Source organism: Ammospiza caudacuta, chromosome 4, assembly GCF_027887145.1.
Source record: "Ammospiza caudacuta isolate bAmmCau1 chromosome 4, bAmmCau1.pri, whole genome shotgun sequence".
In the NCBI taxonomy this organism is placed as follows: domain Eukaryota; kingdom Metazoa; phylum Chordata; class Aves; order Passeriformes; family Passerellidae; genus Ammospiza; species Ammospiza caudacuta.
In genome coordinates, this window is record NC_080596.1 from 8,466,311 (window position 1) to 8,479,289 (window position 12,979).

The 12,979-nt window shown below is 40.1% G+C and overlaps 1 protein-coding gene across 2 annotated transcripts in view; it reads left to right on the top strand.

Annotated features, from left to right (window-relative positions):
• SH3D19 (SH3 domain containing 19) overlaps nt 1-12,979 on the top strand; it is an 81,650-nt gene that overhangs the window by 48,449 nt on the left and 20,222 nt on the right. The window contains exons 7-8 of one of the 2 annotated variants that reach the window (XM_058803481.1): nt 411-1,409; nt 12,258-12,365. In XM_058803481.1, the coding sequence (XP_058659464.1) occupies nt 411-1,409; nt 12,258-12,365 (1,107 nt within the window). The remainder of the gene's footprint in view (nt 1-410; nt 1,410-12,257; nt 12,366-12,979) is intronic. The other variant, XM_058803482.1, reaches the window with a different exon arrangement.

Genomic DNA, 12,979 nt, shown 5'->3' on the forward strand with positions numbered 1-12,979 from the left:
TGTTCAATTCAACCAAAATGACAGTCAGAACTTTGGGGCCTTAGGAGCTCAGATATCTTATCAAAATAGCAGCACTTCATAAATTTAGACTGAAAACTGTGCTAACCAAGTTGGCAAAGCTACTATACTCTTCTTTGTTCTGGATTTTGTTTGAATGCCTCTCAGTGCTGCAAGTTAACAGGAGCTTTTGGACTCAACTTGTAGATACCAAGCATTTCAGCAGTCTTCAGCTTATTCCTAAAGTTTGTATATTTTTCCATTCATCTTTTTAGGGACAGAAATGTATTTTTACAAGCACTAGTAGAGTTCTCAATCAAAGACATCATGTTTACCATCCTGATGGCAGTCAAAAAAATAATACAAATGAAATGTTCTGGAACAGATAAGTAAAACCTTTTATTTTCTGTTAGCAGGGCAGAGTCCTCTTAAACCTCCCAGGCCTCCTGCAACTCTTCTGTCTAAGTCTCCTGCAGAAAATGAGAATCCTTTAATAGTCTTTGAAAATCCTGAACGTCAGAGGTGCCAAGAAAATCCCAGTGCTGTGATATGTCCTGTGCCAAAACCAAGATCAAGAAGCAATCTCAGACCTGTGGTCAAAAGTACTGAAAGTAAGATAGACAGTGGAGAAGAAGTGAACCAGCCCAATGCAAAACAGCAGCAACCTCCAATTCAGCAGTCACCTCTTCTGGATGAAGACAGCTTACTAGACAATCACTTGGGGATGGACAGCATGAGTGCAGAAAGGAGCCAAAATAGTATTGTTTCAAGGATCAAAGCTTTTGAATCCCAAGGCACTAATGATACCTCAGGATTATCAAAAAAGCCAGAAATTGCCCCTCGTTCATTTGTTCCAAGATCTGTTACCACTAAGAAGCCAGTGATTGCTCCAAAGCCAGGGGTAGGCAGAGTTTCAGAAGAGTGGGATGCATGGACTGAAAGCAAATCAACACCTTCCAAGGAATTGCAGCCTCAGCCTGAAATAGTTGGGAGCAGTGTTGTAACCAAACCTGAACTGCCAAAGAAGCCAAAACCCAGCCTTGTTAAAAGTAGCAGTAGTGATTTTCTTGATGCAAGGAGTGGATCAGTTGCAGAAAACAGCGATGGACAAAAGAGATTTCCTGTTCCTGCTCCAAGGCCTCTTGTTCCTAAGAAGTCATGTTACTCAGAAAATCCTGCCCTTTCTTTGGCCTCACTAAAACCAGTTGCTGCTCCTCCACGGCCTTCTGTATCTGCCCAAGACAAGGTTTTAAAGTCTCTGGGGGAATTATCCCCTGCAGCCAACTCCCCAGCACCTGCTTTGCAAAATAAACTAGATGTGGAAGGAGATCTGATCAGTTTTGATGATGATGTTTTGCCCCTAAGTCCAGCCTGTGTAGTTAAAGATAGCATCGGTTCTGAAGCAGCAGCAGGTAAGAAGAAAATTTTTTTAAACTGTTACTATGGTTATTCTTTGCAGGTGTATCCTGTGTGAGTTACATCTACCTGTCTTGTTGGGGTTTATGTGTGTGTAAGAAATCTTTGGTTTTCTGTTATGCCAAGATCACTATGAAATTACATGGATTTTAAGACTTAGGAGATTTCAAGGCTGTATGTATCTCAGAACTTGTCTGCTGGATATATTATGTGATTACTAAAATAATGATAAAAGACTTGATCTTATGTGCTAGATGTCACCTCCAGAACGTCTAACAGTTCTCTCTGGGGAACTTGGGACAGTGTATCTCTCACCATCTGATGTGACTCATTTATGTGAGTGCCTCAAGGTCTGTAGTGGAAACCTGGTCATCTGAAGAAGGAGCAGTGTTTGTGGCATATAGGAGCACTCATGATCAAACATACTGGGGTGGTCTGTCCATCTCACCAATGCCTACTCATTTTCTCTGTCCTATCTTTCTGTCCTGTCATGTGACAGCATTCTTGTAACACAGTTTCAGCTTCAGGGTTTTTTTTAATAAATGAAAATAATTAATTAATGTGGACAGATCAATTACTATAACTACATTCCTTCCATAAACCTTGTTTGATACTATTAGATACTTGGAGTCAATTTTTTTTAGTGCTGTTTTTAGGTAGTTTAAGACAGCTGGGTGTTGGGCAGTCATCACATTTTATTGCGATAGGTTTTGCCCTCTTAATATTCAATATGTCTGGTTTAGTTCACCAGCCCCATTCCAATCTAGGGAGAGTTCTGTTTTAAAGCAGAGGGTGTGTCATACAAAAGGCTCGTTTAAGGGAGTGGCTAGGACTTAAAATTTTTTTTTGTTAGCCTCATCTATTAGGTTTGTGTGGCCAGAGTTTGATATTGGGGGGCTACAGGGTGGCTTTCTGAGAAGCTGCCAGAAGCTTCCCCCATGTCTGACAGGGTGGGAAGGATCCCATGCTGAAGTAGGGGAAGAGTGTTGAAGTCCTCCCCTGAAGAGGAAGGAGTGGCAGAGACAAAGTGTGATGAACTGACCACAGCCCCTGTCTTCATCCCCCTGTGCTGCTTCAGGGAGGAGGTGAGAAAATTGCAAGTGGAGCTGAGACTGGAAAGAAGGGAGGGGTGGGAGTAGGTGTTGTTAAGATTTGGATATATTTCTCATTACCCTTCTCTGATTTGACTGATAATAAAGTGAAGTGATGTTTCCCCAAGTCAAGTCTGTTTTGCCATGATGGCAGCTAGTGAGTGATCTCTCCCTGCTCTTATCTTGATCCAAGAGCATTTTGTTACATATTCTCTCCCTGTTCATTGGAGGAGTGGAGTGATAGAGTAGCTCTGAGGGGCACCTGACATCCAGCCAGGGTTAACCCACCACACATCATTTGTCATCTTAACTTTCACAAAAGAGAAGTGTAGATGCTGTGTAGTTGTCACGGCAAATCAATATTAATGATTATTAACAAATGCAATTACTTCACAGTTCGTGAATTATATTGACAGATGAAGTTCCAATTTGTTATTGTTTCTCCTCTGTATTGTCATAAAAGCCCCAAGGCAGATATATAAAGTTCCCTTCAAGTTTTAAATTATTAAGATTGGTATGTACAGACATACAGTTCTCAGGAGAGCTTATGTAAGCAACGAAATAAGGCAACAAAAGATCTTGCAGGAGAGGTGATTATTTCAACATGGATAGAAGTCCATTTTTTCTTGGGCTGATAGATTCCAGGAACATGGCAAAAATGTCACCAAAACTGAAAGGAGGCAGCAGTACAGGGTGACTGGAGAGGTGTTTTGTACTTATGTCACGGAAATGTATGCCTGATGGTGTCTAGGTGGGAACAGAAGCATGATCATTGTGTCTGGAGGCTGGAGTCATGGAATAGACCCTGTACATGTAGATGGTTTTAGAGGAAATGCCATTTAGGGTAAAACTTTTGTAGTTTCAGTCATTTTATTTTGATTAATTGAGGTCGCTAATAGAAGGAAAATGTACCTGCTCTATGTAGTGGGCAAGAAAAGAGAATATTTACATTTTGAAAATGTATAAAAAGGAAAATAATGTTTTACCTATGTACATTAAAAGACAGACTTGCCCACAACCTAGAAAAAATATAAAACATTAATTCTTCCATTAAATCAGAGGTTGAGTGATCACAAAGGAAAATCACCTGAGAAAAACAGCTTTCATGATGAAGTGATAAGAGTGTTGTTCTTACTCTTTCTGGTTGGTGTCCTAGGTGCTATTCTTTATTTAATTAAGAAGAAAATGCTTTCCGTCCTTGTGGCTAACAAAGGAATTATTCATAGAATAGTTTCCTTACTTCTTAAGTCACCTGCCCGTGATTTTATTCATTCAATAAAATGTCATCTACTTTGCAATCCCTTCTTGTCCACTAAAGAGAAAAAGGTGTGGCAGCATTACCACTTTATTACACTGCAAAATTAGGACTGATTCCAGATTTTTGCTGGCATTTTTGAGCTCAAGATCATATCCTGTACCCTGGATAACTAATAATCTGCAGTGTCCTGATAGAGCATGCACAAGAACAACACTGGCTCTCTGAAAATGAGGCAGCACAGAGCACTAACACTGGCTATTTCTCATGTTCCCATAGGAACAGCTTAGGGATTTGCAAGATGAATCCATGGCAAAATGTTTTGTGAAGGCAGGAAGAGAAGCTCTAATCTTGCTCCCAGTTCCCCAGACCTTTGCATTTCTTAGATATTTGTCATTGTCATTACTTAGCAAAATGACAGTGCTCTGCTTGTTGTTATGGCAACCCTTAGGAAAGGAAGGCAGCTTTTATGCAGTGGCATTGGAAGGCAAGCACCAATATCTTGTTTGTCAGAGAGCAGCATTACATTGCATATTGCAGTGTTACCGGAGGTTCATTTTGTCTGGAACAGCTCAGCTGTGTTAGGCCAACGTAAACAGAACTGCAGGGATCAATCCCTCTGCTGCTGGCTCCTGCTGTGAAAGGAGGAAGGGGAAGTGTTCAGTGATGATGAGGAGGCTGCAGAAGGCAGAAGTTGAAGTGAGCAATATGAATGAGAAGGTGAAACAGGCAAAACAAAGTTCAGAGTCTTCACAGCAGTTTAGTTGACTGATATAAGACATCAGCTTCCTCTAACAGAAGGCTAACGCCACCACAGCAGGTGAAAGATATTTGAATACTGTGTCTGCTAAGAACAACAGTGTTGGCAGCAAACCATTCTGGTTTCACCTGTCTAAATGTCAGTTTTTAACTGGTAGTTCAACTACCAAAACTAGCTGAATGATTCAAGTTTACCTCAAGCAATCCTGTGAGATTTGTCAGTGTTTGACAGCATCTCCAGCAGCACAGCTGTTACTTGAGTTTACCCTTATCCAAACATCAATAGTTTTATCTTTGTCCAACCTATGTGAAGAGTGGAATCATTCTGGTGCAAATAGAGATTCTGGATACTGAGATTTCTTATAAAGCTTTCAGCATCCACTCAGACTTGGAGTCTGTAGGAGCTTTGAAAGCTTTGAAATTCAGAGGGGAATTGTGACAGAATCTTGCAGCCAACTCATGATGCTGGCCCAAGGGAAGTGCCAGGAGGGAGAAGTCAGGAATGACAAATCTGTAGAACTATTTTGTCATCACCAAAAACAGTTTTAAGTGCCATACTTTTGGACTCAAAGGCTAATGTTGAAAGCCATTTATGTTCTAATGAAATTACTTCTATTTAAGTCAGTCATTTAGAATGTGAAGGCATCTGTTTGGGACTCCACACCTTTTGTTTCTAATGCTGTGATGATAGTTGTGGTATTTTGGATCATCTGGGTTACTTCTGCATTTCTTTTATGGCTGATAACAGAAACTTATGCCGTTCCTGGTGGTTAAAAGTTTTGGTAATGTATCAGGTGGGCTCAATTCTCACTTACCATTTTTACAAGGCTTGGAAATTAAATTCTAGTGCAAGTTTAGCTGTGTAAATTTCACGGCTTCAGAAGACTCATGATTTTTACCTGTCACTTGTATTAGTTGCTATGTCAAAGCATGTAGTGGACCTGCTTGCTAAAAGTTATGAGAGTATGTTTTGGACAAAGAAGATCAGGTTATGGTGCATTTAGAGCATACATTTGAATTAAAACTTGGAGGTGATATTGCTGCAATGTTTTTATTCCTTTTCACATGTGGGGAGCTCTTCTCTTCTCCCTTCTCTCTGGAACAGCATATAATTCACTGATTGCTCTGTGCCTGACATAGCTGAACTCAATTTCAACCAGATGCTTTGAAAAGAAGTTCAGAGAGTGCCTTACCTTGCCAGCAGGAGACAGCTCTCATTTTGATATCTTCATTACATTCAGGTCCAACAGTAGTGAGGCTACTGCATTTCTTAATTGTCTTATCTGTCTGTCTAACTACTTTATCATAGTATAAAGGTTCATTTCTGTCTCTCCTGAGAAAAAAATATCCAACTAAAGCAATGCTGCTATTCATTTATATGTATTGTTGCTTCCTGTGGCATGAATGGTGGCACTTGTGTGACATTATAGACAATTCAGAAAAACTGCTGCTTGAGTAACTCCAGATTTCTCTGCTGTGGGGATATTGCCCAGCTGCTTGATTTTAATTGCTTCTTCAGGACGGAAAAGAAAAAAAAAAAAAAGGAAATGCTTCTAACTGATAGATTAGTCCAGACATATCATCAAAATAATGCAGCTTCTCTTAGGGTTCAGCAGTGTTTCTGATGACTCTTATTGTGGTTATTTTCAAGACACCTGTCTCCTTTTTTACTTATTGACAAATTATAACCCCAGAAAAGAATGAGCTGTCTCATCCATTTTAATCTGCTCTTTGGTATAAAACCCTGTAAAAACAGTTTTACCTGAGGACATACTGCTGTTGGAGATTGGGGGCTGTGCTGTGTCCTGTTGTTCTGCTGCAAGGTTGACAGTGTCCAGGAAAAGTGATGAGAAGCATCCATTAACTCTTCAGTCACTACAGATGCTTGCTTAGTGGACATAAATTGGAGCCTTCAAGGACTTTGAAAGCTGGCACAGGTGAGGGCCTTATATCTAGGCTCAGGAAACAAATAAGGTTTTAAAATCATAGCTACATAATAGATGAGTAGCCCTTTAGGTTTTCAAATGCAAATTAATTTGTTTTGAGTTCCAGGTCTATAGATACTGTGAAGTAACACACAAATAATAATGTTCTTAATAAGATCTGTCTTCTGTGATAATTAAATCTGTTTATTTTACAGTATTTGAAATGCAGATATCCTTTGTTCACAAAGTTTGTCAAAGAACAACAAAATGCTTATTTAAAAGAAAATGTTTTTTAAAAAGCCCCTTTTTTTGCTGAAAGCGTGTGAGGTTCTTGCAAGAGAGTAGATAGATATTTTACACAACATTATAAATTACCTTGTCCTTCACATTTTCAGCTAAAAAAACATATTTTGTGCATCTGACTGCTTTCCATTACCTGCTTTGGAAATTTCCGGCTTGCCTGTTTTGGGGCACTTCAATCTCTTAGCAATAGAAAATAATTTATTTACCTGGCAAGAATGGACAAGGCTGTGTTTCTTAATCTTCAGGGCAATTTGGGGGTATATTTTCTTGGTCACCCATTGTATGTCCAAATACCCTCTGGCATCTAATTTTTGAAGTCAGACCAGGTTACACAACCAATTTCTAGCAACATGCCCTCACAGCTGACGTGTTCTGGGCAGGAGGTTTGATCAGAGACCTCCTGAAGGCTCTTGCAATCTGAACTGTCCTAGTCTTACATCAACTAGCAAACTGGATCTGTGAGAGAGGAGTAGCCTCCCAACTCTCCCATAATAGCTCGTGCTGGTATGCACAGTAGTTTTGTGCCAAAGGCAGTGTAATTCCCATCACCTTTACTAGTACAGATGAACAATGAACCAAATGGTGACACTTTCAGATACACACAGGTGTAAAGTATGGGCATTCCCCCTCTCACTTCCAGAGAGAAAAAGCTCAGAAAAGGTCCATCTCTATCTCTCTGTAGGTACAAGTGTGTCATTTTCTACCCCATGAATGCTTTTATTGCCATTAAATGTTACAAAATGTCCAAGAAGTTTTGCTGTTCTAGTGGTAGCTTTTATCTGCTCTCCAGCTTTCTTACTACATGGATGAGATGTCAGTGCTCAGTTAAGGACAGTTTGCATTTTCAGCAAGTACATTTAAGTCAAATCTTCTGTGGCATGTCTTGGCAAATTTTTTCTATACAGAGAATAAAAAACTATATACTTTACAGAGAATACAAAACCGTATAGTTTGCGCAGTTTTGTCACACTGATGGCTAGGCTCTTTCTGCAAAGCAGATTTGCTTGCCTCTCCTGCAGTTTAAAGTCTGAAGCATACAAAGTCTCCTCCCAAATGATGCTGCATTCCTGTTGTTTGAGTGAGCTGGTCCAGTCTCCTAGCGTTGAGAGAGTACCAAGAAGCCTAAGTGTCACCTGAGCTTACTTTCAGGTTCTGCACAGATCAGATGCTGAAAGAACATGCATCCTATTGTCTCTCTCTTTTTTTCTTTTCTATTTTTTTTTTTTAATTTTCCTTTCTCTTAAAAGTTGCAGTCATGGCCTGATCATGACAATGTTCCGTGCAGAGGGAGCTGCAAATTGCATATTTTGTGAAAGGTGGTGTAGTCTATATTATTCTCTTTGTGTCAGAAATCTATTTCTGAAAACAGTGAACTGTTAATTTTCTTGATGAAAAATACTGTGGAAAGCAGATTGGTAAAATCACTGATGTTGGAAGGTAGATTCCATACCTGTCTAATACATCTCTCTGTTGTTGTAAATAGGTTGAGATTTAAAATGTCTGAGTGAACATCAGACTTTTGGCATTTCACAGTGTTTCTTGAGCATGAGCCCTATTTTTTGAGGTGTTACCTGTCAGGTTTCCTTTGACTCTCTGGCTGTATTACAAGGAGGGGCCTGTTGTTGAGAATCTTCCCCCAAGTGTGGGTTGATTATGCTTCCATAAACACCAGAGTGCTTTCACAGGGCTTGGTTTTAATAAAACCAGTTGTTGATGAGGTCTGTTCCTCTTCTCTGTTCCTGGAAGACTCTGGTGAGGATGCTGTTCTGTGTGAAGGGAATGTGGGAGTTTTGCCTTTAACAGCTGATTTAGGTTTTTAAATTAAACCTTGAAAGTGGACACAGTTGCATACTTCTGTGTTGGCAAGTGTAATATCAGCATCCACACCTTCGAACTTCATTGTTCTCATGTGTACTGAGTACTTCTTGCAGGACTGACCATCTTCACAGCAGATTGTATTATCTGGGCTTTTAGCCTTCCACTTACTATTTGTTTGGAGATTCCCCTTATTGCTACTGAGGTATCTATTCCCATCTTACTACCTCTCACTTTAAGACTATCAGTAAATATTTCAGGAAGGTACCCATCTATCCTTCTTGCATGGGCAAAATTTACTGCTTCTTCCGTAACCTCATTGTTAATTTTAAACAAGGGTGGTGTATGTGAATGGGAGGTAAAAGGTTGTTTCTCCAAAAATTCAAAGAAAGGAGATTATGTATGGATTGTTAGAATACACAGCTTGCATTTGTCTTTCCTTCCAACAAGCACAGTAATACATGTTATCACATAACCCTTTGAAACAGAAGCTCTAGAAAAATGAAACTAAGGAAGCCACACATTTTAAGCACTGTTGTAAAACTTTCATAAAAAAATCAATAGAAGTCTGTTGATATGTCTTATGAAAAATTACTTGCAGATTAATTTCCTTGAGCTGAGAAGCTTTAAATGAGTACATTAACAATTCTGTTTTCACACCTCCATGAATTATGCTCAAATGATGCCCAATTGTTGTTAAACAACATAAAAATTTGATATGTTGTCAGTCCCATTGCACAAAGCAGCACAGTCATTTTCTCAGCCAATTTCTGCTCCAAGCCCAGCACTAGGGAATGGAATAACACAAACAAGGTAATGAGTTTTAAACTAATTATGAGGTGACAACAGTATAATTGAACATAAGATAACGAGTGGAAAACTAACGTTCATCAAATGGTTTTCTCAGCCTTAGAAATTGCTTTTCTCAGACTTAAAAATTGTCAGATGTATTGATGTAGGACCTCTGCCAGCTGCTGAATGGTCAAGAAAACTTGCATAGCTGTGATTAACAGCTATGCATCACATGTGATTAACACATATGCATCACAACAGCTATGCTATGCATCACATGCATAGCAGTGATTAACAGCTGACAAACAGCAATTTTTTACAATTTTAAATCTTCTTTATATTTACAGAACTTGGATGGTTTGAGATATTTGGAGCATTTCCACTCGGTCTCTCAGTGTCTATATTTTCATAAGATGGAGGCTTTGGAAAATGGTTTCCTCATTTTTCATGCAGAACTTCCTTCACCTTTGCAGAACATTACCCTGAGAGGTACTCTGTGTGCCAGAGTGTTCCTTATGGTCATGCTGTGTCAAGGAGCCCATGACTTAGCCCTGCTCACCTTTCCTCTGCTCATCCTGTGTCTCCAGCTTCCATTTAGGCAAATGCAGCTTTGGGGCCTTGCTGCCTCCTGAGGGTCACTCCTCAGGTCTGATGTAGAGTTGCCAGATAACTGAAAGAGAACAAAGCCCAGTTTCGGGGTTTAGGGTGTTTTTCAGCTGCACTTAAAGTCACTCTAAACACCAGCACAAAAATTAAGGTTTTATAAATCTTCAGGATTTTTAATGCAATTCAAGTGTTTGCATTGTAGCTAGCAGATGGAGGTATAAAATAGTAAAAGAATATTGCAGACTTGCTCCAGTGGTGGGATTTTGATTCCTTGTAGTGACTGTACTTTCAGAATGCTTGTACCCCACTTGTGGTCTGTGTTTTCAAGTCCTCTACAAAAACTCTTGCTGTGATGCAGTTTTCACTGAAGGCACCTAAACCCTCTACCCTCATGTGCTAATCCATAACTTGAACAAAATGTTGTTTCACCCTTACATTCTAAAGCATTGTGGGTTGCCCGTACCTAATTTCCAGATGCAGTGGAAATCTTTGGGCACAATGTGATGGAGCCATCTTTTGTCTAGATGGTAACAGAATTTATTTTTAACTGTAGCCTGTATACCTTTATCTGTAGACAAATTGCTGACCTGCCATGATCCTTTGTACCTGAAGTGTACACTCCCAGCTTTTGTACAAGCATCCTGACAGAAGGAATTGATTTGCTTGATTCCTGATTAAAATGAGATCTGAAGGCAGCCGGGTGGGTTTCTGGGGAACCTGTAGGCAGGTTGGCTTTCAGAGAGGCCACGGCACAAATCCACGCAGCACAGCCATACGGGGTGCATCTGCCTGTGAAGAAAGCCTTAAGCAAGGGGCTGGTGGGAGGTGGCATCTGAGCAGGGTGAGCATGCATGGGCCCTGTGGCATGTTGTCCCTGCTGTTGTGACAGCTGCATGCTGGCAGCAGGAGCTGGGGGCACTGCCAGAGGGGGCTGATGGCAGATGCACTGGCAAGGGGGAGCTGTGGCCACTGAGTGGTGTGCATGTGGGAGGGCATGAGGTTGTTCTTAAATAAATATTGCATTTCTTACATCTTACATGAATTGCCAGGCACAGATATGTAGTGTCTTGCTCAGATTGGATTGTATTGTTCAAAATTGTCCATAAGAAATCATGACTTCATATGACATAACATTTTTTTCTAAGTGTTGAAGATAAAATTTCATCAAACACAGATTTTTCCAACTTTATCAGGAAGTATGGCAGTAGTTTTGGGAAAGGGTATGCTTTTATTAAAGTCATGAGGAATTCAAAGAGATGCCCTGCATATTTCTTCTCTTGGACTGTGACACTCCATAAATAACATCCCATTGAGCTGCACATCTGAAAAGGCCAGCAGGAGAGATCAGGCTCAGTTGTTGTGGCTATGAATATGTGTCAGATTTATCACCTAGAGTCCTTCTCCAGTTTCTACTCTACACTTTTATGATACTGTTAAGCATTGCCATTTTACTGCAGAATTTGATAATGTCAGACAAAGAAGTAGCAGTTGTTAAGAAGAAAGAAGTATTGCTCTTTGACATGAAGGTGTGCTTGGGAAAGAACACAGTAATTTGGTCTTTATTTATGTACTAGTATTTTTAGAGCTGCCTTCTACATGCACCTATGTTCCTATGCCTGTTAGTAAGAGACCAGTGTTTAAGGTAATGAAGCATGAGAAACATTGCTTCTGTCTTACCACTGGAATTCTTGGGCAGGCTTGTAGAGGAATGAGTGATATAGGCAGGGGCAGAGCTCAGGCACAACTCTCCTTGATGTGAACCAGTTCCCTCCATGGGAATTGGTTTATAACCAACAAAATTATGCAGAATCTTCAGAAGAATTAGTTGTTCTACAGCAAGGACGTGTTGTAATCAGTAGTATTTAAATGTTTTGTATGTTTCAGTAGATATTTTATCTGCTGCAGTGCTGATTGTTTAGCTTTGACAAGATTGTATTGATTAAAACTTTTCAGTGAATGTTTTCACAGCTGTGTCAGTGCATTAGATCAGGTGCTTTGTAAACATTTCCCTAAAGCCATTCTGATTTCAGGTCCCTTTAACCAAGCAATGCAGTTCCACTTGTTCAGTGGCTCATGTAATTCCAGAAGGTATCTGGAGCATGTTTGTGTTAAGTCTGCTATGAAAGTAGATGTACAAAGAAAAGCTGTTACTTACCAAGAGCTGGGTGTGCTAGCTGCATCAGCCTGATCTATCTATTTTTATTACTGTATTGAGTGTGAAATTTAAATACCCTTAATAATGAAAGCAATATTTGGTAAGATTTGTGTTCAAATGTTGGGGTTTTTTTCTCCTTCTAGATCCGTTTCAGCTCCTTACGAAAAGTGAACCTGCCAAGGAACAGACGGCTCAGCCAGCTTTGGCTCGGAAACCCACTGTAATCCGAATCCCAGCTAAACCCGGGAAATGTGAGTTCTTCACCCAAATGTCTGAGAAATGTGTTAGAAAAGCATTTCAACTGGAGCTTAAGTGATTTGCTGTTTAGTAGGTAATATCAGTTGCCAGAGGAATCCCGTGGCATGGTTTGACAAGTCAGAGGAGCCAGCCTGAGAGCTGTGGTGGGAGGCAGAGGTAGATGAGTGTTCCGCTCTCATTCCTGCCTCCCTGAGTTTGATGTCTCAAACCTGATGGAGCTAATGCACATCAGAGGTGATACTGTATGTAAGGGGCAGATCTACAGGCTGGAAAGGAAGACTTGGAGGAGACCCCTGCAGCAGAAGCAACCTTGTTTTGTCTGCCAAACCATATTCTGGAGCTGAACCTTTGGCCTAACTGACTTTGGTGCTGACCTTAGCTGAGGTTTAGTGCTGCTCCCAAGCTTCCTTGTCAAAAGAAAAACATTGGTGCATTAGACTTTCCTTCAAATACAACTTGGTTGGGATGTTTAGCATAGTTTTCATCATTTAAATCAAAAAGTTCCTTTGATCCTTGCTAGTTTTGAAATCTGTGGCCATTTAAGCAAGAATGTTTAGGTAGCATTTTAAGGAAATAAAAAGAGGCATGTGAGAATCAGGATGCAAAA